The sequence below is a fragment of the Amphiprion ocellaris genome, chromosome 16 (assembly GCF_022539595.1).
Source record: "Amphiprion ocellaris isolate individual 3 ecotype Okinawa chromosome 16, ASM2253959v1, whole genome shotgun sequence".
NCBI lineage: Eukaryota > Metazoa > Chordata > Actinopteri > Pomacentridae > Amphiprion > Amphiprion ocellaris.
The window spans coordinates 24,852,492-24,879,732 of NC_072781.1; the positions used below are offsets into that span (position 1 = coordinate 24,852,492).

The 27,241-nt window shown below is 40.6% G+C and overlaps 1 protein-coding gene across 1 annotated transcript in view; it reads right to left on the reverse strand.

Moving 5' to 3' along the window:
* Positions 1 to 27,040, reverse strand: part of si:ch73-105b23.6 (fibrillin-1) — a 28,022-nt gene extending 982 nt beyond the window's left edge. Inside the window, exons 1-24 of the mRNA XM_035951982.2 lie at positions 26,528 to 27,040; positions 22,985 to 23,040; positions 20,754 to 22,832; positions 18,992 to 19,114; positions 16,858 to 18,852; positions 16,188 to 16,321; positions 14,985 to 15,152; positions 14,614 to 14,793; positions 13,222 to 13,813; positions 12,326 to 12,478; positions 11,926 to 12,143; positions 11,249 to 11,324; positions 10,780 to 11,070; positions 9,496 to 9,732; positions 9,256 to 9,408; positions 8,683 to 8,858; positions 7,695 to 7,887; positions 7,465 to 7,587; positions 7,261 to 7,380; positions 4,478 to 4,498; positions 4,292 to 4,353; positions 3,999 to 4,185; positions 3,141 to 3,269; positions 2,882 to 3,020 (exon numbers count right to left, since the gene is read on the reverse strand). Of these exons, the coding sequence (XP_035807875.2) occupies positions 2,882 to 3,020; positions 3,141 to 3,269; positions 3,999 to 4,185; positions 4,292 to 4,353; positions 4,478 to 4,498; positions 7,261 to 7,380; positions 7,465 to 7,587; positions 7,695 to 7,887; positions 8,683 to 8,858; positions 9,256 to 9,408; positions 9,496 to 9,732; positions 10,780 to 11,070; positions 11,249 to 11,324; positions 11,926 to 12,143; positions 12,326 to 12,478; positions 13,222 to 13,813; positions 14,614 to 14,793; positions 14,985 to 15,152; positions 16,188 to 16,321; positions 16,858 to 18,852; positions 18,992 to 19,114; positions 20,754 to 22,832; positions 22,985 to 23,040; positions 26,528 to 26,532 (7,610 nt within the window). The 5' untranslated portion in view covers positions 26,533 to 27,040. The remainder of the gene's footprint in view (positions 1 to 2,881; positions 3,021 to 3,140; positions 3,270 to 3,998; positions 4,186 to 4,291; positions 4,354 to 4,477; positions 4,499 to 7,260; positions 7,381 to 7,464; positions 7,588 to 7,694; positions 7,888 to 8,682; positions 8,859 to 9,255; positions 9,409 to 9,495; positions 9,733 to 10,779; positions 11,071 to 11,248; positions 11,325 to 11,925; positions 12,144 to 12,325; positions 12,479 to 13,221; positions 13,814 to 14,613; positions 14,794 to 14,984; positions 15,153 to 16,187; positions 16,322 to 16,857; positions 18,853 to 18,991; positions 19,115 to 20,753; positions 22,833 to 22,984; positions 23,041 to 26,527) is intronic.
* Between the last annotated feature and the right edge of the window lie 201 nt (positions 27,041 to 27,241).

Below are 27,241 nucleotides of genomic sequence, written 5' to 3' on the forward strand. Positions count from 1 at the left end.
GATAAGGAGAAGCTGTCTTTAGCTTGGATCAAATAGGTCATTATGTGCTGTGAAGCTGCAGTGTGGTACTAATATTTGCCTCTATCAATGCTAGGTGCTACATTTCTGTACAATTTGTACCTCTTTCTGTGAATCCCTGGCTCTGATTAGTGGCGTCTATATTTCTCCATACAGTAGACAATAATTTCAGGCAAATTTATGGAAATGTTTGGATGGGCAGCAGTTGTTGTGGAATACTCAGTGACTCATGCATATTCATGCAGGCTCTAGCCCAGATAGCTCAAGTGTTGAAAGAGGCTGAAATCTGGGGCTAAAGCTGATTAAAAACATGAAACACACATCGCAAGCGCTTCTCTGGACTCGCCGTTGTCTGATTTGCAGTACAGATGTTTTGGATTGTATATCATTATGGTTGTTCTCTGTGCAAGTATGTATATCCTCGCTGATAATGAGGTACAGACTGTGCAACCTGCTGTATCATGAATCATCCTGTGAATAACAGACCGAAAACAAAAAAAAACACACATCCTGCCAAATGATTCCTTGCAAAGTTGCCCATTGACAGTACAAATCTTTAGAGCCTTTGTTTAATCCTTGTTTGTGTTGTAATGTTTTGGTGCTGCTTGGTCCAAACTGTAGTCCTGAAACTGTACATTATTGTGTATTTGATGCAACTTAATGGGCGCCCTGGAACCTGTGAGTTCAAATCACAGCTGATCCATCATATCACACACATCTGGGACCTTTAGTATTATTATATCATACAGTATAATCCAAGTATCTCTCTATGTCTGTCTTGTTAAAAGAGACAACAGAATAACCACTTCCCTGGCTTTTGCCTATTCACTCTAATCTAACAACATAATCCCACAATGCTGTTGCCCGCCCCCCCACCTCCATTATATCCATAGGGCCTGCAGAAAAAGCAGGCCAGTCATCAGGGGGATTATGTGTCTCCATGGCCCACTAACACCTGGTCCAGATGCCATACATCTGCACACACATGCATGCTGGAGCGAAGGATACATGCACACTGTGATGCACAAAGTCATGAACACATCCTCTTGTACCCACTTTGTGATGCACACATGCATCTGGATATTCGCTGATTCTTATTCGGCGCCGTACAATCAGTTGTGTATTGAAACCCCCGGTGAGCTGTTATTTTTGTATGTGCAATTGAGTGTAGCTTAATCTCTTTATTGTGGCTGACTCTCCAGTTTATGTTGTCTGGTTCAAGGAAATAACACACACTACAGGTTATTATATCTATGTAAAGCAATAGGGTCACTTTCCTACTGAGAGTTATAAAGGATGAATGATGCCGTTCTTCTGTCTGCATAATAAATATGAAGTGCTGAGCTTAGCTTGAAGACTGGAAACACCTTGTGAAGCAGTGCCTGTAAAGTGTTACCACATATTACCATGTTAATTTGTTTTTAATTTGTACAGAAGTGAGGCTGTTGTGGTTCCACCAAAGACATAATTTGGGACAACTGTGGTGCATGCTTACAGTTTGGTTTTTGGATAGAGAGTGAGGTGCAACGTGTTTAATAGTTAGGTGTAGAGGTCACAGTGGATAGATTTTGGTACATTTAGATAGATCTAGCCAAGCTGTTCTCCCAGCTTTTATGCTAAGCAAAGCTAAACTGGTGCTTGCTGTAGCTTCATATTTACCATACAGATGTAAAAATGTATCAGTCTTCTCTCTCAATCTGCAAGAGAGCAACCAGATATTTCAGCTTTTTCGCCAAAAAGTTGAAATATTCCTACAGTTGGATAATATACTGTTTTTGAGATTTTACTTCAAGCAGAGCACCTTTAATGCTGATAATGCTTCAGTTTTTTTCAGCTATTTGATCCTTGTAATTAGCTTGGTTTACTATATATTATATCAGCAATATTCCTCAGCGTTGCCAAAGTGCAGTTTCATAACTCAGACGAAAGCTGTTAGTAGGAAGTGTTTTTGTTTAATATAGTAAGAGAGTGGGCAGTCTGTCCTCCAACTGAGAAGTTAAATAGGAGGAAGACAGTGCTGCAGTAGCACAACAGTGGTCAGGATTTAAAGCCTTCAAGTTGCTGTTGAGAATTGGCTACTACTGTACCTCTGTCTGTGTGTGTCTGTGTGTGTGTGTGTGTGTGTGTGTGTGTGTGTGTGTGTGTGTGTGTGTGTGTGTGTGTGTGTGTGTGTGTGTGTGTGTGTCTGTGTGTGTGAGGTCGTTCTCTGCAGCAGTACATTTTGTGATGACCTGCGTTGAACCCTCACTCTGCCCAAAGGAGCTGCTGACCCACCTAAAAACATGTTTTACTCATTAGCGTTTAGTGCCCCGTGATGGTCTGGCCATTGTTTTGCAAACGTAAACTTTGTCTTAGCATACCTTTGGTGAGGCTGTAAAGCTCATTACAGAACATAACATATGATGTCTGATGTGTGGTTCACACTGTGCACCACACAACATTGTTGTGTAGATGAAAAATGGGGAGACAAAATTACTATTCATAAATCTGGTGGGTAAAAAGACATGAAGTATGGTAGAATATGTTAATACATCAATCAGAAACGCAGAAGCTAAATGTCTCCTGCTGTTTTGGAGTCTCCACTTGGTCTCCTCTTGGGACTCCATAGATACATGTGGACCATCATGGAGAGACCTGATAGTGGCAACATAGTTGTGTGCAGCAAATGTAAATGTCTAACCACAGGAGGTACAAATGGAAGGTTTGTACTCAGCCATATTTAGTAAAACTGTAACTTATAAATACATACTATGTGGTATTGTACAGGATTTTGTTTTTGAATCTAAATAATAGCAATAAAGCATAATAATCAGAAGATGTGATTAAGTATTATTATTATTGCTATTATTATTATTACACTTACTCTCCAGTAACAGTCCTCTTGCAGTAGCAGCAGAAGCAAGCCAGTACAACCAGAAGCAGCAGCAGGAACAGAGGGATGCCAATACCCAGAACCAGACCCAGAACAAGCTCCAACTCCGTTCTGTCCGCTTTTCCTCTGTCTGTAACAGATTCATCAGTACTGAGTCATCACAAACTCCTTCTCTCATCAAAACAAGTCAGGAATGTTTTACAAAGGGAGAAAGTTTGAAATAAATGCCAGCATCAGGCCTGCTGCTCACCTATTAGGCAGGACTGGGTTTTATCCACGTCAGCTGTGCCATTGCAAACACACCTGTGGCCCCCGTAGGTGTTGGTGCACTGGGCAGGGTGGACACATGCCGCCTCCTTGGCCTTACACTCATCCAAATCTGCAGGCAGTCAGACAGTTTTATTAACATGTGAATGGGTGCGGTTCTATATTTTAACTTCATATTACAGGATGTTACATTTATTATGTTGTGTGTAGATTTAATTTGAACATTTTGGGATGGGGGCACATTAAGCAGGGGACTGGGTCCTGAAAATTTTGAGCATTAAACACCTAATTTCTAGCAGTGCAGTGAAATTTTGTGCACTCATTTTTGCCTCTGGTACAGCAATTTATGATGGAAATGTCTTTATGTCAAAAAAAACCAACCCCACAGATACAAAAGGCAGGCAAACGTTTCATTCTTTCTACATAGTGGTGGATGTGTCCCCTGTATCCCCCTTGAAATCTGTGCCCATGTTCACTACTCCACCTCTGTTGCAGGAAACATTATGATTAAGCGCCCCATAAGTCATTTTTCCATTTTTTAAAATGAAAATTTTTCTTTTTTCTAGTTTTTTTTCATAAAACACAATTAAAATACAATGAAATTAAAATGGATCAAAAACATAGAGTACAGCTACTCATTTTATTCAGTAGTGTGAAAGGTATCGTGTCAGCCAACAATATCTGTAGGGAAATGTTTTATGGATATATTTTAGGATTGTATTTTTAGAATAGCTTTATTGTCATCATCATACATGAGGGCGTGATGAAAATATAAATTTAATCATTGCTTCCAATTTCAATTACAAAGAAATCACAGATAAATGAACAGAATGTACTTTACCATCAATGTCTATGCGTCTAATGCCATAGTTGCTGCTGACTCTGGTCATGTAGTCCATGATGTACCAGTGGGGTGTGTCACTGGACACGGCGATACGATATTCATCTGGTCTGGATCCCTGTCCTGGATCTGTCTTAGTGATGTTGTAGTATTTGTTCTCGAAACCTTTCCTGAGAACGTCATCCAGCTGAGGAAGAAACAGATGATCACTATGGGGTGTAGTTGTTTGTTAAACATTGTTATTACCGCTACATGTTACTTGTGTTACCAACATACCCACACACATCTCTCACCTGTTTGAGTCCATCAGCGCTGTTCTCACTCCAGGTCACGGAGACGTTAAACAGGTTATATCCTGTTGACACAGAACAGCAGCAACAGCTGTGTGATGACCTCTTCTTACCATATATGGGCATGTTTACCATGGTAACACCAGAGAAAGAATGACGTGTTAGAGGGAACGGTGAGGGAGCTCATACCTGGAGGATTGGGAGCGTCACCTGCAAAAAAACACACCAGCTGCATTAGAATGCACTGCTGACACATGAAACAATTGTTGTACAGCACAATTACAGATTTCACAAATGCACAAACTGCAGTAACTTAAATGTATTTTTAAGAGCATCTGGTGACATTTACCGAGAACAACACTTAGCGAGCACTTTGAGGTAGTTAGATGCTGGCAGAGATGTACACTTGACACTGCTGTGGAATATAGTGCATCAATGAAAGGTGGTAATTTCTTTTGGAACACACACACGTATATATATATATATATATATATATATATATATATATATATATATATATATATATATATATATATATATATATATATATTGCATTCATCAAGTCTGTTATACGAGGGAGAAATGATTTCAATTTTTGCACATTTGCCTTGTGCAGTGATGTTCTGCTGCAAGAAGAGACATGTCAAATGCAGCATTCTGAATCCTACAAGAGGTATGTTGGGAGCAATATGAGGTCACCATTAATGGGACATGCAGTACAATCAAAAGTTAACACACATTCGCTCATTCAAGGGTCTTTCTACAGAACAGTACAGAAGACATCCAAACTATAAAAACAACACATGGGATTACGTAGTAAACAAAGCATGTTTTCAATCCTAGATTCTTTTAATCATCCCCCTTCATTCAGCTGGGTTTAGGCAGGGTGACTCTCCCTCAAACAGTCCTTACAGAGCTGACGGTGTGTTCTGGATCAACGCTGGTAGCAAACCAGCAAACCAGATAGGATGGTGTTTTGCTACGTGCCTTGAATTCTAAATAGGTTTCCAACAGTATCACCCCCAACGCCTCTCTCTCAACAGTTGATGCTGAGATTTGTGTGCTGCTGAACCCTGTGAAGCATTGATATTCTAATGAGAGGTGCTGTTAGTTGGTGTTTTCTTTGGCTGTGAACTCTAACGACCTACTCCTCGGCAGCAGAGGGAACTCTTGGTCGTCTTTTACCATAGTGGTCCTCAAGAACCAGTTTCCTTGTTTGCTGTTTTTTGTGAGTGAACTTTTCCATTCTGGCTGTAGTAATGATAACAATGATGGTTTCTCTTGACATACACTGCCCGGCCAAAAAAAAATGTTCGAGTATGGCACTCATTTGCTGTGGCATTTTTCGATATTTGTCGTCTTAGAATATGCCTGTGCCATCAGGGAAGAAAAACTCCATTGATGGAAAGACCTGGTCAGTCAGCTGACCTCATCCTTTGGGAACATAATGTTGCTGAATCTGACCAACCTTATATCATAACTCTAACCCCCACAGGCTTGTAGGCACTAGCCATGATGAGTGCATCACTTCAGCCGCCTCTCTTCTTACTGTGATGCGTCCATCACTTTGGAACAGGATAAATCTGAACTCATCAGACCACATGACCGGCCACATTTCTTACTCAAACATGATGGTTCATCATCACCACTATCCTTCAGGTTTTAATAATGCAGACCAATAATTTGACCCTTGTGAGACAGATTAACATCCTTTCCATGACCACAGGATATGTCTTCCAACACGGTTGTTTAAGAAATGAGAAGCTGCTCACTGCATCAGCTAGGGTTAAGTAAGTTGTTTCCAGCTGAAACATATTCCTCACTGCAGCAATTATCCAGTGGAAAGCTCTTACCTTATTGCTTGGTTAAATCCAGGTGGCGACTTCTTTTCTGGCCAGGCAGTGTAATTCTTGCCCTAAATTGGCTCACTACAGTGGCTGAATAGGGATATTTGCTTTAGAACAACACTACCTCAGCTTAACACAACTGATGGTCTCAAATTTCGCAAAATAACTTCTGACATGGTTCACTAAAACTAGCCTAAAACTATTCCAGGTGACAGCCTCACGAAGCTGCTTAATTTATCACCATTTGTGTTGAAAGTTGTCATCAAGGCAAACGGCAGCTACTTTGAGAGCTCTTGGAGGCGATGTAAACTCGAGTGTTTATGCTGCTGAGACAAGCACTGCCAAACAAATATTACTTTCATATTTATTTTTTAATCAAACTTACAGTATTTTAATATGTCTTTAAATGTTTCTGCTGTTGGGATGAGTACTGCAGAATAATTTTCATTTTCATTCTATCGTTATTCTTGTAAACCTTTGAAAATTTTGAAACATATTAGAGTGTTTTAATAATATTATACTGTTTATTTCTATTTTATGATGTCAAATTATTTTTTAAACTATTTATTTATAAATAAATTTTTTAATATTTACTGTGTATTTTAATGTATCAGGTGCTAAGACTAGTACTGCCAAACAAATGTTATTGATAGATTTATTTAAAAGAAATAAAGTATTTTAATGCACATGATAGCAGTTTTCACAGTATTTTAAGGTATATTTCGGTGAGCAAGTTGTGGTTCGCTACATATTTTTCACGTTATTTTGTACTTTCACTGGTAAAGTGTTAGTATTATAAGCTATGATAAGGACAGCTGCCCAGTGATGCATTCAGGTCATTGCAAGTCCCAGTATTTAGTGTTCATGTCTACAATAAGAAACATATGAAAAAGTCACAAACAGTTGTCCCCCATGTCAACCTTTTTTTAAGGTAAATGCTTGACTGTCACGTGAGCAGCTCTACAACCATTCAGCTGCCTTTAGCTGTCTAATGATGGGAATAACTGCATATTGTAAACATGGGAATCTTCCTGATCATTAACCTCACTGGACTGTATTTATGCTCATTTGGACTTTTACTATTAGTGTAACCAAAGTGATCTGGATATTTAAGTGTGTACCTACCACATCGTTTGGTGTCCTTCGTGATTTGATATCTGCAGACACATTCAAAAGAGCCGGGTGTGTTCTTACACTCATACTTTGCGTTCTCACAGGCCATGAGCGCCGCACACTCATCTATATCTACAATGCAGACAAATATTGTCCAGGTCAGTCGCAATAAGTGAATGTGTTCTTATTCATATTGACACGTTGGGTGTTCAGTACCTGTGCAGTTGTGTCCATCTCCAGTGAAGCCTGGCTTACATGTGCAGGTGTAGTTATATTTTGTGCTGCTGCATTTGGCATAATCTTTGTGGCAGGGGAAGGGGAAAGGTGAGCTGCACATGTCTGAGAAGGTAAACGGAGAAGCAAGAAAGAGGCCTGAGATAGTATTTGGAGTCAAAAGCTGATAATGTGAGTATAGATTTCAAAATAAATCTCCATGTGTTACAGACCATGTTTAAAGCACTTGTATCCCTCTTTTCCGATAGAAATAGCAGTACCAGGACACGCTCCACAGGTGAAGTGGCCAGGCTCAGACTCTGACTGACACTGCACCCCTCTGAAACAGGGTTTGCCTCGACATATGTCTGTAGTGTTCCCACAGAACGTCCCACTGAACCCTTTTGGGCACAAACACCCCACCACCTAAGAGGTAGAAAAGGAAGGTGAACACAGATTCAGATACTATCTTTCTTGAAAAGACATCCCACTTTCAAAACACATTACAGCTGACTTAGCACATATTTTAAGATTGGACATTTCACTGGATTTTGGTCGATTTTTATGTGAATGTTCTTAAAGAAAATATTAGAAGTTTTACTGATATATATGTAATCACTTTAGATATTTTTAGGATTTTTTTTTTGGAAGATTTTCACTCATTTTTTGAAAATATTTACAAGAATTTTCTTGCCAAATTTGGGGGATTTTTTAAAATAAAACTTTTCAGGGAAACTTTGAAGGAATTATTGAAAATTTCTTCCTGAAGGTTTTTGCAAATTTTCAGAAATTTGGGGAATTTTTGGATTTTTTTCAGACAAGGAAACAATATTTTTTGTTGCCTGTAAATGAAGACAGCAGGAGGGTTAACACATCTCAAATTAGGAGGCTACATGAAAGCAAAAATCTATTTTTGAATGAAAAACTGCTAATTTTTTTTTTTAGCATGTCTGGCTTGTTTTAAGACACCTAAGCTTGACAATCCTGGTAAAATACAGCTTAAAATAAGTTTTCCCAGCTAATTTTGAGATCTCAAGATTCTAAATATCACATCTTATTTCAAGAAATCTTACCAAGCCATTTTTCACTTGTTCTATTGGCAGATTTTTTTCACTTATTTCAAGGTAAAAGTTCCTTGAAATCAGTTTTTTTTTCTTGTTTTGAGAGGAGCATTTTTTCCAGTCCACTGAGCGGATCTGCTCAACTCTAAAAATAAAGTACCTGGAACTTTCCTTGCTGGTGACTTTCAGCGATGCTGTCATACTGGCACGTTCCTCCATTTAAGCAGTTGCAGACACGCAGGATGGGGGTGAACAGGGAGCTGGTGAGTTTGTCACTGACCTGGATGGTCAGCTGGACAGGCTGGGTGCTGAGGGGCGTCCATGTCAGGTAGCCATCTGAAGAGGAGAGCACATAAGTCTGTAAACCACGACACATCAGAAACACATTCACACAGGTTCATACACACAACAGGACATCATAATGGATATTTAAGAGAACAGTCCCTTGTATTCATAAGGTTTAATGAAAATGAAAATGGTACTCTTCAAACAGTATTTTTTGAGACAGTGTTTTGTGCATTTAGTGAGCCTGTGTGTGTCTGTGTCTGCGTGACCCATCGACTGACTCAGCTCTGAAATGTCCCATCTGCTGAAAGACTGCACAGCAGTAGCGCCTCCATCCTCCGAACAACAAATGCCAACAGTAAAATCATCTGTAACAGTGAAGGATGGAGGGAGGGGAGCTCTGTTTGGTAGGGAGATTTGCAGGCTTTTATGTGTGTTTGTGTCTCACCACTGCCAAGAGAAGCCTGTGGAGGCCTGGGTAAGCGCAGTGAGTAGCTGATGTTGTCTCCGTTGGGATCCTGGGCAACAATATGAATGTTGACCTCAGAGTTGACCTTACTGTAGATCACTGTGGGCTCTGTCACTATGGGAGGAGTGTTACCTGCCCGACCACAAACACACCACATCAAATCAGTACAAGTCAATAATGAAAACAAAAACCCTTCAAGACTTGTGTAGAGGAGCTTACCATAGATCAGAGACAGTTTTTCAAATAGTTTTTGGGCATCCAGAGTCTTCTGTCCCAGGTCAGCAAGGCCACTTGCCAGGATGTCGAAGACACACTGCATGCTGCGCTCACAGGTTCTCCTCAGCTCCTCCACCTCAGTGGGACTGACGGTTTCCAGCAGCTTCTCAGTGGAAACATACTCTAATGCTTCCCGTGGAGGTGAAGAGAACAATAGGCTCTCTGGGACCGGGACTGCCCCTAGAAACACATACAGATACAGGAATAAAGATATCAGGACAGACGTTGGTAGAGATGTAACATCCATAAACTGTGTAGATCACGTCGGTTAAATTGGACTGTGTCGCAGTAAGTTGAACAAGGTCCAAGTGGGCATGGTGGCTTGTGGATGCTATGACTTTAGTATGTCTGGACACTAAAAACAGCACTAATTATTCTTCTAATTACAACTATGACAACATGAAACCCTGTGTCTAATTTTATGTTCCAGGCAGGCTCATGGCCTGTGATTAGACTCACTGATGCATGTATTTAAAGGTGCATCCATAGTTTTTTGCCACTTGGTGGCAGCACAACAAGCTGTATACATTGACATATTATCAATTTTGAATTTGGCACTGCTGTGTTTCAGATGACACGATGACAAATAATAATCCTATTTGTAGCTCTATTTTGTTCTCCACCAACTTCTTGGAAAATATATGGCTATTTAGTTCTTAAATTGCTTCACTATCTTCACCAGCTTGTTGCTAACTTTGCTTACCAGTGTTGGGCAGGTAATGAGCAGTGAGATTTATCTGAGCATTTTGGTGAAGACTGATGCCTGATGTTTGTGCAAATAAGCCTAATGAGAATGGAAACAGTAAAAACTGTAAATCTGTGGGCCATCAAACCAAAACAATGAACTGAAACATCCTAAAACTCCACGTAGAGTTAAGGGAAACTGCAGATTTGGGTGCTCATTTTCTATTGGTTTGTCACTACAGGTCACCCTACTCACATTGCACATACAAATGTGATCCATTTCCAATATGAAAATATAGATTATTGCAGCTTTATTAGCTCATCAGATGCACTAGTTGGAATGGAGAAAAGACTTCAGCTTATGAAGATCAACAATACTGATTGTTGTCTCTGGAATCCACAGATATCATCAGTTTCATATTCATTTCAAATGCAGTGTCCCTATAGTGTACATTATAGTTTGATTGACTTAGCATTTATGCATCATCTGTCAAACGTTTCCCTACAAAAGCAATGTATGTAAGTGCATTATGATCCACTCACAGGTCCAGCCAAACTGACGCAGCCTCTCTTCAGACGGGGGGTTGAGGTCCTCTGAGAGGAGGACTTTACCATTAGACATGAGGAAATCATCAGAGCGGTTGGAGCTCCAGAGACCCATGAGACCCACGGTGTGGTTGTAGTAAGTCTGAGGAACCTCCACCATGACCATCAGCTGATTATAGCCTTCACTTCTCCACACCACCACGTGGAGACCACCAGCATATACAGCTGCACAGCGGTTCACTGATAGACAGCGCACTGCAAAGTCCTTCACATCCCTGTGCACAACATCTGAGAGGACAGCGATGACGCATTAGTCATACAATTAAGAAAGCGGATGGTTTTGTCAATAAATACATACTAGTTTACTTGTTTCAAAAACTACTGACATTTAACTTTAGCTACAGGATTGTCTCATACAAAACAATGATGCTTAAAGTGAGTGTCAGATGTGTGCGGTACTCATTACCAACTGTGACTGGAACCTCAACATCATCTACAAAAACCTGCAGGCCACTGCTGTTCCCTGCACACCTCCATTCAATCTGAAATGAATACATGAATATTAGAACATGGTTAAAGTATTATTTAGAGATAATATTACAGTTTATTTTCACCTGCATTAATGAGTGGGTTGAAAGAAACTTACAAAAACTATTATTATTTCAGATAGATGTTACTTACTTCCTATCACAAGAGGGAAGATTACACATACTCAGTCAAACTGATGTAGGTGAATATGGTATAAATAGATACAACCAAAGTTTAAAAAAATATGCATACCAACATCTCTCAAGTTTACTAGTTATTGTGTTTTTGCATGATATAACCACTTCCTGACAACTGATTATTTATCTGACCAGCTAATACATCTGCGCAGCATCTCTTGTGTAACAATTAAGGAAGAAATAACATGTTATAAGTGAGTTTTCAAAGTTTTTACTAGATTTTCTTTGAAACTTTGGGTGGAATCAGGTTGTTTTCCCTGTTTTTTTATGTTGACTTAGCCAAATCATTCCCAGCTTCATACTTCCAGTAACAAACACCATGGTGGCATATATTGTCTAATTTAACTCTCAGAAGTGAATAAGCACACTTCCCAAATTGTAACTTTCCCAACACGGACTGTCTCCCTTTCATCCTGACCTTGCCAATGCCCTGGTGGAAGGCAGCCATGCGCACCACCACTGGGGATTCAACGATCCCCCCTGTGTCTGTGTGTAGCTTGTCAGTCTGTCCTTGCAGGGTGAAGATATTAGAGCCAGTGGCAGATGAGAGACGGAGTATCACAAACTCTCCCAGGGCTTTAAAGGAGTATTCCGTCCCATCGAAGGTGATGAAATGGAGGCTGCCATACACCATTGCTGCAAGGGAACATTGACAAGAGAGGTTTGCCTCATCAAACTGAACAGACAGACCACAGACACACCATGACTGGACTTACATGGATAGACTAGACGAATTACTTTTAAAACTCCATTAATGACTGTGATGAATGCGGCCTTGTGCTGGTTTTAAATTGCGTTTGGTTGGAGGAGATGCTCACCTACACCCTGTGTCGCCTTCTTGTCGCATGGTCTGGAGTCATCAGGGCCGGTCCAGCTGTAACCTTGGCAACGGTCCACAGGCCTCTTGTGGAGGTAAAGGTGGCACAGAGGAGAGTCGATACAGCACCACTGGAATGGCAGGAGATCTCCATCTGAAAAGAGAAGTTCGTTGAAATACTTGTAGCAATGTGAATTACAGATCAAACAGACTGTCCTCTGAGCAGTAGGTTACAGTTTATCCCAAAGAAATGCATCTCAATTCTGTCTTAAACTTCTAATCCCAAACTGGCCGGTGGGGTTGAAAGGCATGATTTCCTTTGAAAATCTGTCAAAATGACACCATTTATAAGAACAAGAAACAGTAAAAATGGAAAGAATTGTCCGAGTTTTGACTTTTCAACAGTCCTCAAAGGTATCATGTGTGACGCCGCATGACTCAGAATGGTACAGAAAGGAAGAAGCAGTCAGCAAGTCATTGGAAGATGCATTTAGTGGGATGGAACATTTTCCTAGAGTTAATTTATGTGGTTAGTGGGAAAATGCCAAGTTTGTAAAGGTTAAAAACTGTAAACTGACCAAATCAAATCTATCTATGCTATCAATAGCACGTGGAGCCCTTGTGAGTTTTTTTTTTCTTACTATTGGTAACACTTGAATTCGGATTTTTCATTTTTTACTAAACAAATAGTCAAAAAAATGAACTTTCTTTGTTTTGTTTGGATTAATGGCATTTTAACTGTGTCATAGTGAATTCATGTGCTGTGAGTTCTGTCCCTTTCTAGTCATGATTGTACTGTTTCCATAGAGGTGTGGGACTTTATTTTACAGGGAAAAAAGAGACAGAGAACAGTGAATAGAAATGTTAGTTAGTGATGGTGCTAATCTCTTGTATTACCAATATGTTTTTGTAAACTGCGTTGGGAGAAGTAGCGTTCGTTGTACCCAGCCAGCAGGGGACCATCTGGTTCATACGCGCACCTCTTCCCTGAGCCGTATCTGTTGGACAGGAGTGACTGGAAAATGTGCCCTCTTGCGCCCCCCCACCGTTGACCCCTCAGCCTCTTTGCCATTGGACCTGAATCAGTGGTATCCCGAATGAACGCCAGATCCTCCAGAGCCTGGGTGCGGGTGCAGGGACAGATTGGCAACACCTCTGTCCACTCAGCGGGGTCCGGTTCTGTCATCGCCCAGGCCTGGCACTTCAATCCGGGATCCACTTCTAACTCTGGTGGTCCGGTCAAATCATACACCAGCTGGCCTAACTTCCCCAAGGTTCCTTTCACCTGCTGAGGCCTGTATCTGCCCTCAGTTCCGAAAAGGTTTTCCAGGGGGTCGGTGGTCTCCTTGACAGTCAATTTTCCATCTGTGTAGCCAATCAGAGCGTCATGGTTTTCTCTTAACCCGGGACCCCAGTTCATCTCCCCATATCGAAGGAGGGCAAAAGACTGTGCTCCATCTGTTGTCAGGATACACTGGAAAGTGTTGGTCTGAAAATAACAAATCAGAACTCCTTTAACATTAATAAGCACTCTGAAACCTCACAAAACTCTCAAATTATTGTGTCATCAAATACTAGTTTCCAGACATAGATCTTAATGAATGAAGCCACTTTCCCAAAGAATCTATTAGTATGTATAATTATAGTGTAATGTGGCCTGCTTTTAGGATTACTGCTTTTTCACAAGAACAACAGGACAGCAAGCAGTTGAGAAATTTCCCTAGAAAAAGACATGTGGCAGCAGCTATTATCACACACTGCATTCAAGCCCTTGAGGGTGAAGCAGCCCCAAGGTGGCACCAAAGCTAAACAAAAAAGCACAAGTGTTCCAGGAGTTTTGACTGCTTTCTTCCAGCTGACATCTTTAAGGGCTCACATTGCACATGACAAAAGCATTTAAAGTAGGACAAGCGTACAAACAAACAGTAACACTCCCTAATCCATCACATCTTTCACTGAAACTGGTACACAAGAGACTTCTGCAATAGGTAGATCCTCAGTCAGAGACGCTTCACATGGCAATGACATTGATCCCTGAACATCTTTATGGTATGTTTTGTCCTATAGACACTAAGAAACTGAGTTATGCAATGCAGGACATGCATATTTAGTATTTTGCTGTTTGCGATTCATTATCAATACTGTGCACCATGACTAAAATTGTGCCTGTTTCATATTGATCTCAATTTGAAACCATTACTTGTGCAACATTCTTTGCATCTAAATACCCATGTAATGCAAATATGTAAGTCATTTTGGTTGCAACTTTGATTCAGAAAAGAAAAAAACCTCTGAGAAGTTGATGTTCTGGATGGAGATGGGCATCACTTTGTCCCAGGTAATCTTGAGGATCCAGGATGGGCTAAAAGCAGACTTGCCTCTGAGACCCTTAAACTTCATCACCTCATCTGCAGTACGATTAAACACTATCTCAGAATAGACATCTGACACATCCAGCTTATGGTATTCCTGTAAGAGAAAAGGTGGAGTGATGTGAAACACAGGCTGCAAAGCATGACGGCTTGTTTTGTTAATGGAATCTCTGTCATACAAAGACTTGTCTTTACTTTGTCTTTACTTCATTTTTTTTTTTTTAAATAAACACAACCATGGATAACTTTTTTCTACTCCAACCAGACAGTAACCCTGGACTGTCTCACCTGATAGTGCAGTTGCCCATTCCCTTTGGTGAGGTTAGCATCATCCCAGAAAACCGCCAACAGAGTCGTATTCATGTTGTCGGGGAAACCGCTGGCAAAAGGAGACGGGAGCAGAAACTTCTCGTTCTCAGTGACAGACTGAAACTGGATGAGGCCATTATCAGAAAACTAAGAAAACAAAAGGGAGAGACAATGTCAGACAGACATCATGCACTCTTACTGACATCTTCTGATGTTAAATCATATCGAGCTTTGGAAATAATAATAAGACCACCTATTTTTTTTTTTTTTTTTACAAAGTCTATAAGACAGGCTTTCAACACTGATATTCTGTTCGTGGTTAAATAATTAAAGCATCTTCTAAAAATCATTAAAAAGTATATCTTTTTTATAAAACAATGTATGATTAACTGAAACTGTCAAAATTCACACTAGACAACCTAAAACATTTTTCAGTCCTGGTTATTTTGGGCATAAGCTGTATATATGAAATCCACAGAATTCAAGCTAAATTTTCACTCACTCTCTAAACTTAAAGAAGGAAACTGCAAGAAGACATTAAAAGAGCCATACTGGTGCTTAACAAATAAGAATAAAGTGAAAGAACTGCGGCAAATTGGCTTGGAATCAGAAAAAAAAAAAAAAACGAGAAGAAAATGCAGCATGGCTCCGTCAAGAACACAAAGAAAGAGCCAGAAAACAGAAGTCACAGTGGTCTAATAAATATATCCAAAGCTGTATTTATGTCCAATATTGCAATGCCTATAATAGCATGGCCTCCCTATCTGTTTTCAATTTTTCTGTTGTAGTTTTTCTTATAATAGTTAATAGAGATGTGTACATTACTTGCATACACTGCCACTGCTGTAAACCTTTAAATAAACACAACAATAATCATAATTCTCTGTTTATTCTATTCCATCTCATTGCAAATTTAAGCAATGTGTACTACGTCTATTATTGTCCCAACAAATGTGACTCTAATGAAATTTTATCTGACATGAATTGTGCTGTATGTATTATATTGCCACTGTTTTTCAACCTGTATGCATAACAGCACATTTATAACATGTTGGGTCACAGGACAGGGAATTAGTTTACATTGTGAATTCAGGATTCTCTGAAGGCGTTTCTCGATTATTAACTGATCCTATTTTAAAAGAACATTTTGGCAGTTGCAGATAAGTGTACTTAGAAACTCACAAAAATCCTGTAGTACAGTTTCCCCAAGAAGGGGAAACCTATTGGTGGGATGATGTATGGAGAATTTCCATCTTCTGCATCTATTTTCACTTCTTTGTCACCAGCCTCTGCTCCATAGGGGTACAGAGTGCCCTCTGTAGGGAGAGCACAGAAAGTTAATCTGTTGCAAATTTTAAAAAATACATCATATTGTGTATCACACACACTAATCACTTCATTTGCTATCAGCATGCGAGATGATTGTTTAGGATGTCACTTTTTATTTGAAATATGGCATCAAACCCCGTCAGAATGGATGCGACACCACAAACAGAAAAAACGTAGATAAAGGTTAGACTGTCTGCTCACTGTGTAAAACTTACAAAAATTATACCACTAACAAACACCTTGTTCAATGCAGGTTGTTTACATGAATTGCCTTCAAGTTAATTTATATATATAACTTGCTTTACATTCCCCAGAAGGAATGTGCTATTTGTTGCAAGCATCACAGTGAAAACCCTGTTTCTCCTGTTTGTTGTTTAATTATTAGCTCACTCCCAAGTGAAAAACCTGAAAAAATGCATAGTTTATTTCCTACACACTTTGACAATTCAAAAAATGTATACAATGTGGCAGACACACAAACAGCCATCAGCCAAGTCAGCTGATTAACAAAAATAGAGCCAACCATTCTGAGTGATCCTTGTGCACACTGTGCTGCTTCTTGGACAGGAACAGGCATAAGACCCTGGTAGGTTGACACAGGATGACTGGCCAGGACATGGCATGAGTGACACACACTCATCCACATCCACACAACCTCCTTTCCCATGCTTGTTCTCATTGGTGGCATCCCAGCCATGATTGCAAGAGCATTTGAAACTTCCTACATAGTTGATGCAGGTGGCAGCAGAGTGACACTGCCCATCTGCCTGCAGGCATTCATCAATGTCAACGCAAAGTGTCCCGACACTCATGAAGCCTTCTATGCAGACACACACAAATGATCCCGGGGTGTTGTGACACTGAGCCAGAGGGTGACACGGTGTGGTCAGGGCGACACACTCATCCACATCTTTGCACCAAGAACCATTTCCAGCGAAGCCTGTGGGGCACTGGCATGAGTAGGAGCCAGGTGTGTTCCAGCAACGGGCCAAGGGGTGGCAAGGTGAATAATAGCACTCATCGGTGTCGACACATGCCTGCCTCTCCTCGTGATACCCCGTCGGGCAAGAGCAGTTGTACGCTCCAGGTAGGTTTGTGCACACCTGATCAAAGCGGCAGGTGGTGTTGTCGTTGCATTCGTCAATATCTTCACAGGCTAAGCTGATGGGTTTGTACCCAGGAGAGCACACACAGAAGAAGGAACCTGCTGTGTTGTTACAGAATGAGTTGTCAGGGCATGGTGTGCCATCTGGGTCATGACACTCATCCATATCCTGACACTCTGTGCCATTCAGAATGAAACCTTCATGACAGGGGCAAAGGTAAGATCCAGGGATATTGACACATGTGGAATGGATCTGGCACACTGAAGAGTTGAGGGAGTCTGAGCATTCATCTACATCTACACACTCTGTCACATTACTCCTGAATCCTTTGTTGCATTCACAGTAATAGGAGCCAACAGCATTCATACATGTTCCATTGGTGCAAAGCTCCCCAAGCTCATTGTCACTGCATTCATCGATGTCCACACACACGTCACTGAAGCTGGAAAATCCGGGATCACAAAGGCACAGGTAGCTTCCGTTAGTGTTGACGCATGTGCTATGATCACCGCAGGTGGAGTTGTGTAGGCATTCATTGATATCCTCACAGGTAGTACTGTTGCCTTGGTAACCTTCCCAGCACTCACAGACAGAAGATCCAACCATGTTTATGCAGTTGGAGAAATTAGGGCACTGGATGAGGCCAAGTGAGCACTCATTAATGTCTAAACACAAGGATCTATTGCCTGAGAAACCTGGGTCACAGGTACATGTATAGCTCCCTTCGAGGTCAGTACAGGTGCTGTTGTCAGGGCAGGTGAAGTTCCCCGTCGCACATTCATCTATGTTCTGACACTGTGTGTCATTGGTTTGAAAACCTTCCCAACAGCTGCAGATGTATGAGCCATTTGTGTTGAAGCAATAGGAGAAGGCAGGGCAGACTTCATCTTGTGATTGGTCGCATTCGTCCACGTCCCAGCAGTCAGTGCCATTCCCTTCAAAGCCAACTGCACATTGGCAGTAGAAGGAACCCTGGTAAGGATGACACTTGGCGTGTGGGTGGCAGTTCTTACTAGCATTCAGGCAGGTAGCTTCACTCACACACGTGCCTTTATTGTACACCACTCCCAACATACATGAACAGGTGTAGGAACCAGGAATGTTGCTGCAAGTCATGTTGCTGCCACAGGCTGTGGCCACCTGGCATTCATCCACATCATCACAAACAAAGCCGTCACCCTGGTATCCGTCGTGACACTGGCATCGGTAGGACCCGTTGGTGTTGAGGCACAAAGCCTGGGTGCTGCAGTTGTGTGGCAGGGTAGAGTTCTTCTCACATTCGTTCACATCGTGACAGTCAAAGCCATTGCCCTCCATGCCGAGTGGGCAGACACAGGAGAAAGATCCAGGTGTGTTAGTGCAGTTGGCGACTGGGTGGCATCCTCCATTTTGGACTTGGCACTCATCAAAGTCTAAAATTTATTCGAAATGGGACAGTGTCAAAGAAATTGCACCAAATGGTGCTAAAAGAAAGCTCAAAAGTGAGTCCACTTATGGGGTAAGAGAACCAACAGGTGTAATTCATGTTCATAATGAGCAGTTGTTACTTACCAGAGCAGTTCTTTCCATCACCTGTGAAACCGCTGAGACAGAAGCAGGAATGACTTCCCCATGTATTGACACACTGGGCAAACTCGCTGCACACCTGCTGCCCTGTTTCACACTCGTTCACATCTAGAAAGGTTACAAACAAATTAGGAGAGAGGGAGGGAGAAAGAGAGGAAGACAATCAAAGGACATTTCACTATCTGAGTTAATGATATTTGTGTTCTGTTGGAACCAAGTTGAAGAGATGAAATGCTATTTAGAAGTGAAGTAAAATAAATCTATTGGCTTAGTGTCTTCAGACAAAAAGTAAATACGTCAGAATGCAAGAAACAGAGGCACCCTATTATTCTAGCACTGTCATATCAAAGTGAAATGTGTGTAAACTCTGGAGGAGTGGGTGGTGTGTCACTGGAATGAAAGAGCTGATTCTTCTAAATGGTTGTATTATGCATTTTGTGCTTATTTTACTGTGTAATTTTCCTTTCACTTTCAATTTGAATGAATTATCTCTCGACGTGAAACTGACAAGCAAGTGCTTAAATCTGTTTTGATGGATTAAGTCTGAGACAATACATAATTTTCTCACAGTTGCTACAACAACAGATGCAGATGATGTGCAATCTGTGATAGACTGGCGACCTGCCTAGGTGTCTGCTGCATTTACCCTAAGTCAGCTGGGATATACGCCAGCCTCCCCTAGACCCTAATGAGGATTAAGTGTGTATTGAAAATGGATGGATGAATGATGTGTAGTAATAAGGCTGCCTTCCACTGCAGGAACTTGAGGGCTGTTTTAGGGTGGCCTGAACCTTTGTGCGTATTCTCACCTCAGGAACTGCCCCCAGTAGAACCTCTTTAAGGGCTGTTTTCAGGGATTGAAAAAAGTACCTACTCTTATACTTATGAGCAGCCCTGAAAAACTGTAGGATTAGAGTCAACACTAACTGATTAAACTCTCAAAAGACAGCATTGATAAGTTTAAGTGTTGATGTCCTAGTCGCGGGGAAGTCTTTTCTTGATCATCACCATCAACAATGTAAAGTTCACTGTTGAGGCTCCCATAACAAACCCTCTAGTACTTACTATTTGTTGCTGTTATGGCAAACTCTGAGCTAACGGCTGAAGCTGTTGAATCCTACACGACAATGGAAACAGAAAGGCTGAGCAGGCTGAAAGGCTGAAATTGTTTTCCAATTTCATTTAGCAGAAGCTACTTTTTAAAAAAAAATAAAAGCAGCATATAGTACACACAACCTGAAGTAGGTGGGCATGGCAGCACTAAGGACCTTGCCGAAGAGTCCTCACTGGACAACTGACTGGATTTGAATCACTGAACTCCCATGCCAAAGTCAGGAGTGTAAGTCAGTGAGCTATCCAGCTACTACCTCTTGCCAACTTGAGTTTCTACTGTGGAAAGCCACCTTTTCACTAGACTGGACTAATTTAATGGCACAAAAAAAACCCACAAATGAGTTTTTAAATTTTAAAATGTTTTGAATGTAATGACTGCCATCCCATATGACTCAGAAATGTTAATTTTATTGTGAAATCTGTAACCATAATATTAAATGTGATCATTTGTTTATGTTTTTTCTGTCTGGAATGTTCTGTTTTGATATTAGATTAGGACACAGTCTTTTGCACAAACCACAAGTTTTTTGGCATCAGTTTATAGCTATCTGCTTGGTATAGAATGTCAAACACACTTCATTTTACACTTTCAAATTAAGTACATTTTGTTTGAAAAAAAAAAAAAGAGTTTTACCGACACACTGTGTTCCGTTGAGAGTGTAGCCTTGTTTGCAGACACAGGAAAATGATCCTGGGATATTGACACACTCCGTTTCATTTTCAGGACAAATATTTTCACTCTGGCATTCATCTATATCAGAGCAAGTCAGTCCATCGCCTTCGTAGCCAAGGTCACAAGCACACTGGTACCCAACAGGTGAAAGATGACACAGGCCATGATTGTGGCATTTAGGTTCACACAGTGGACTGGGCAGCACACATGTGTCGTTGAAGGCCACTGTACCATTCAAACATGAGCAGACATAAGCACCAGGGGAGTTGATACATGTTGAGAAGGAAGGACAGGTGGTATTTGAGAGGGAGCACTCATCCACATCCAGACAGGAGAAACCATCACCTTTGAAACCCTCTTGACAAGAGCAGAGGAAGTCCCCTATAAAGTTGGTGCATGTGGCCCGTGAGTGGCATGTATCCCCTGCAGAACATTCATCTATGTCATTGCACTGGCTGCCATTTGCTGCAAAGCCTCGTTTACAGGTGCAAGTGTGTGACCCGATGGTGTTGAGACATGTGGCGTTAATGTGGCAGGGGTTGTCTTTACACTCATCCATATCAACGCAGTCCATGTTGCTGGCAGGGCGATAGTACCCAACCTGGCAGGGGCATTCATATGATCCATCAATGTTTTTGCACTCTTCATTCACTCCACATGGATCGTCCATTTCTGTGCATTCGTCTATATCTTGGCAAATCGTCTGGTTAATCAAGATGAATCCTGGCAGACAAAGGCAAGAAAACGAACCCTGACTGTTGACACATTCGGCTTTGTTTCTGCAACCTCCATTATCGATCAAACACTCATTAACATCCTTGCAAAGGATCTTCCCATTTCCAGAATAACCCACCTGACAAGTGCAGTTGTAGGAGCCAGGAAGGTTAATGCAAAGCGCTTTGGAGTGGCACTGCTCAGCCAGCAAGCATTCATCCACATCCACACAGGTGAAACCATCTCCCCTGTACCCTGTCATGCACTGACAAGAGAAGGAACCAGGAGAATTTGTGCAGGATGCATATGGACTGCAGCGTCCTGCCAAACACTCATCCAGGTCATGGCACTCTGAATTATTGAAGATGAAGCCAGTGCCACAGTCGCAGTAATATGACCCACCAGTGTTGACACAGGTAGTGGTAACAGGACAGATGTTAAGTGTTGCACACTCATCAATGTCTTCACACAGTCGCCCATCTCCAACAAAACCATCCAGACAAGAGCATTCATAACTGCCCAGCCTGTTGATACAAGCAGCAGTGGGATGGCATTCATTCTCCGCATTACATTCATTTATATCTGCACAAGTCAGTCCATTCCCTACAAATCCACTGTTGCAGGTACACTGGTATGACCCCATGGTATTTACACAGTCTGCAAAAAGACTGCAGAAGTTGCCTGCACATTCATCGATGTCCACACAGCTCCGTCCATTACTTTCATAGCCACTGTTACATGTGCAGCGGTAGCTACCAGGCAGATTTTTACAGCCTCTATATCCAAGCAACGAAGAACAAACACGAGGAGTCTCTGAACATTCATCAACGTCGAGGCAAAGGTAGTTTCCATTGCCCTTATATCCAGCATTACAGGTGCACACATAAGACCCGGGGTTGTTGGTGCAAGTGGCGTTCCAGTGGCACATCCCTTGGTTTAAGCATTCGTTAACATCATCACACTGGAAGCCGTTGCCCCTGAAGCCAATTCTACACCTGCACTTTCGACTTCCCTCGATGTTAGTACAAATGGCATTTGTATGGCAACCTCCATTGTTGTTTTGACACTCATCAATGTCTTGACAGCTGATGCCATCTCCAACATATCCATTAAGGCAGACACAGCTATAGCTTCCAAGGGTGTTGTTGCAGCGAGCTCTTCGGTGACAACTGCTGAGGCCAGTGAGACATTCATCAATGTCGATGCACATCTCACCATCACCCATGTAGCCAATACGACAAACACAGGTGAACCGATTTTGGAACTTCAAACAATCAGCTTGTGGGTGGCATTTGATGCCTGCATCATTGCATTCCTTCAGGTCAACTGGAAAGAACAGAGGAAAGATTTTTAGAAAAAATTCACATGATTATCTGTCAAATCAAATCATTTTGGATTTGTTTGGGTAACACACATGATTTGGTGTCTGTAATCTGAGTGTAAACACAGCAAAGACATCTTCTCTAAAAGTGAGATACCTATCGAGCAGTGTTGCTCCACCGCAAACAGACTCAACAGCCACAAGAGTGGAAGCCTGTGGGGGCAAAGAGAAGGACATTATGAGAACTGGCAATCATTAGAGTAACACATCTATCAATAGACTTTTTTTAATATTATTATGGCCTTTATATATACTTGGTATCTACTTTTATCCTTATACAGGAAACCGGAGTTTCATCCCCTTTGTGGTTGCTGCAGCCATTCATCAGAATGGACCATATAATAATGACAAACATGTAGTGGTCTCAGTTCCTGGGATTACAGAATGTAGCAGGAAAACTGAAGTGTCAGCTCTGTTCTTAAAACCACTAAACAGACCTACCTGCAGACTGTCTCTTACCTTTCTAATATTTCGTGTTTCCACAGCCTACTTTGATCCCACAGAACAATGGTCGAGGGTCTATTGTTAATGTTGACGTAATACAAATAAACTTATTATCTTATTATGACTCACCACCCACAGAGGTCATTTACTGTAATCCTGCTCCTGGTTATCCAGTGGCACAAGTGGCAGATTAAGTTTCCAAATGTACACAATATTTTGTTATTTTCACAATATCTTATTCACAACATTTATATTCTCTTATATTCTACTTTATTCTCATTTTTACAAAGGAATAAGGCTGCTCAGTTTTTTGCCAGCCACTAAAAATGTGATATTTTTCAAACAATTCATTCACTGTCAAAATAAAAGGGACACCACACTTCGTGTAGCTCTTTAAAATATGCTATTTCTTCATCCAAAGATAAACCTAAAGGTATCTGTGAGTTTATTATTAGTCCTTAAGGCATTCATTCAAAAATGTAAAAACTGTTTCAGCCAGTTTATCAAATTACAGTATAAATAGTATATCACAGAAACAAAGGGATCACTCAGTACTTTATTCAGCAGTTTGTTCTGCCATCAGTAATCACTGCAACTAACAGTGAAACAGCATGCTTAAAGAATCTGATTAAGTGTCAACAGAAATGTTAACATGAAATTTTACCTGTAAATAAAGAACAAAATCCCAGCAAGTAACTTTACAGGACTTTGTCTGTAAATCATCAGAAAATATAGTTTTGCTGCAGGGTGCATTTGTTTTTTGCATGTGTGTTTATTATATTAACTTAGAAACTCCAACAAAATAAAAGAAAATGCTTTGTTGAGCTCAAGAAGGCAAAAAGACTGTAAAACCAGAACACATATGATATGCATAAGCTGTGTGAACATTATTATAGATTTTATCCCTTAGTTTCAAGTCTAAAGGTAGTGGAATTCTGAGAATAATATCAAGAATCTTCTATTTCTTCTGCTTGGGTTATCATCTAAATGCTAATACTCCCTCCTGGTCATGTAGGTCTATTGAGTATGTCTCATTAGAAGGCTCTGGATGAACAGTGAGGCAGACTCTGTTACATAAATCGTACTGTAAATCATATCAGGCCTCCCTGAGGGACTGCAGCTACAGGACACTGACAGGTATGACAGTTTCCATCGAGTTCATCGCTATTCACACTTACTGCCTGAAGAAAACATTTGAAACATGAGGAAATGGTAGTGACATTAAAGAAAGGAGTCTGAGAAGTCAGTCTTTTTTCAAAGCACACATTAATTCAATGCTCAGCTTTTCTCTAAACAGAAATCATTTATTCTTTACCTGAGTGTAAACATTATATATGTACATTTCAGCCACAGCCAACAGTTGGTTAGCTTGGCATAGCACAAACACTGCACACCCACAGATGAGCAACATTAAAATCACCTGCCTAATACTGTGTTGGCCACCAAAAACAGCTCTAGACCATCAAGGCCTGGACTCTATCAGACCCCTGAAGGTGGCCTTTGTGGTTCCAGCCACAAAGACGTTAACATGCTGACGATCTACAGCTACACAACTCCATACACAGAAATCTGCCATGCACTGTGTGTTCTAACACCTTTCTATCATAGGAGCATTAATGTTTCAGCAGTTTGTTCTACAGGTCAGAGGACACTGGACAGCCGTCACCTTTCACATGCATCAGTGAACCTTGGATGTCCATGACCCTGTTGGCCTTCATTTGACATACTTTGGTAACTAATAACCACTGCCTACAGGAAGCACCCCATATGACGTGCTGCGTTGAGATATTCTCACTCCGTCACTCAATTTGTCACTCAGACCTTTATAGTTTCCCAGTTTTCCTTCCTCAAACATATCAGCTGAAAGAACTAACTGTTCACTTGCTGCTTCATATATCCCACTCCTTGGTAGGTACCATTGGAACAAGATGAATAGTATTATTCACTTCACATGTCAGTGGTTTTAACGCTGTGGCTGACTTTTGCACATTTAAAAAAAAACTGTCTTAGCCTCACTTGTTAACACATCATGTCATTTTTGTTTTGTTGGACAAAAGATGTGACAAATGAAGGTTATATGGAGGTTTGGTCAACAATATATGCATGAGGCCTTCTCTAAATCCACAAACTTTAGTTTTGACCCTCTGATTTGTGTATAGATCACACAAATAACACAAGATAACACAACATACTACTGAGCTGTAGGTGTGCTGGTAGGCAGATCTTTTAAAATCTGAGACAGGTAAGCTGTTTCCCACTAAACCATCTCCTGAGAGTTGTCAATCTTCTACAGGTATACTGTATTACCAAAATGTTCAACTATTCTTTGCATATTCAAGGACATTCAGCACCTTACTGTACAGAATATAATGTTATATACTGGCTTGTACCACTAATGTACAGGTGATATTTTTATAGTGTAAATGTTGGATTGCTATCTTACTTTTTTATTTATTTTTTTTACTTTTCCTTGTTTCACTTTTACTTTAAAAAATATATTTCTTGTGTTAATTTATTGTGTTTCATCAAAGGTATCTTTCAAAGCATTTTTTTCATTGTAAAATGTAATTACAACTTTTATGCATACCTAATTTTCTGCAGACATTTTGGTCTAGCCTTCATTGTCAGAGACATGAGTGAATTCAACCTTAATAATTAATAAGTACATATATTAATAAGGGAAACAATAAATACATATAACAAGTAAGTCGCTCAGTAAAAGAGAAATCCATTGGTAAATACAGCAAATAAAATTAATTTGTATATAACAAATTGAAAAAAAATCTGCAAATAAATTGTGGTAAAGAGATAGTAAAGCATATGTAAAACATTATTCATATCTCTCTTTTTTTTTTTTTTTTAAAACAAATAATAGTAAACAGATAGTACATCAAACTCAACATGGGTCATGCTGGTAAAAGTATGACCCATACAGTCTTCATTTGATTAAACTGGTCCATATAGCCAGTGTTTAACTGTTCTTTGTGTTCAAATGATGATTTTCTGTTTTAATCAAATGAAGACTGATCATAAAAACCAAGACAAACAAATTCAGTCGTGGTCACTGAAATGGATTAATGATAACTTCCTATATGAAGTCGGATGACTATAATAGGTCATGACAGTCTGTGGCCACCATGAAAACACAGAACAGAACATTACAAGTACAGACTACTGAAGCAAAGACTTTGCTCACCTCATATCTTCCTGTCTCCTGGTCCTATCTGAGTCTGATGTGGTTGTGAGGCAGAAAGCGTGGACTCGCCTGCTCTGCTGCTCTCTCCTCTTCGTCTATCTCCACAGAGTCGAATCTCTGTCCTCGAGCATCCTTCTTCAGCCCTCTTCTCCACCTCTATCTTCATTCCTCCACCCTGTTCCGGACAAAGGCCCACCATGCCATAATAGCACTCACTGCCCTGACATCTTAAACCTCTGGGAAGGGGAACACCCATATTCCCCTGCTTATGTATCAGCTCAGCACAATAAGTGAACCAGGCCCGAGGGCCTTCGTTTGTCTCATCACTGCACACAAAGGACACCAAAATGGCTTTTATTCACCTGGAAAAATGAACTTGGAGCTTTCTAGTGACATTCTGCTTGCTTGATTCTTCTGCATTTGTTAAAAATATCAGTTAACTCTGGGTTCCCGGATAGCTCAACTGGTTGAGTGGGCGACCCATGAACAGGCTAATCCCTGACAAAGTGGCCTGGGTTCGATTCCTGCTCGTGGCCCTTTACTGCATGTCTTCCCCCCCACTCTTCTCCCTACTTTCCTGTCTGCCTCTCACATAAAGGCCAAAAAAATAACTTTAAAAGATATATATATATATATATATATATATATATATATATATATATATATATATATATATATATTATATATATATATATATATATGTATTGGTTAAAT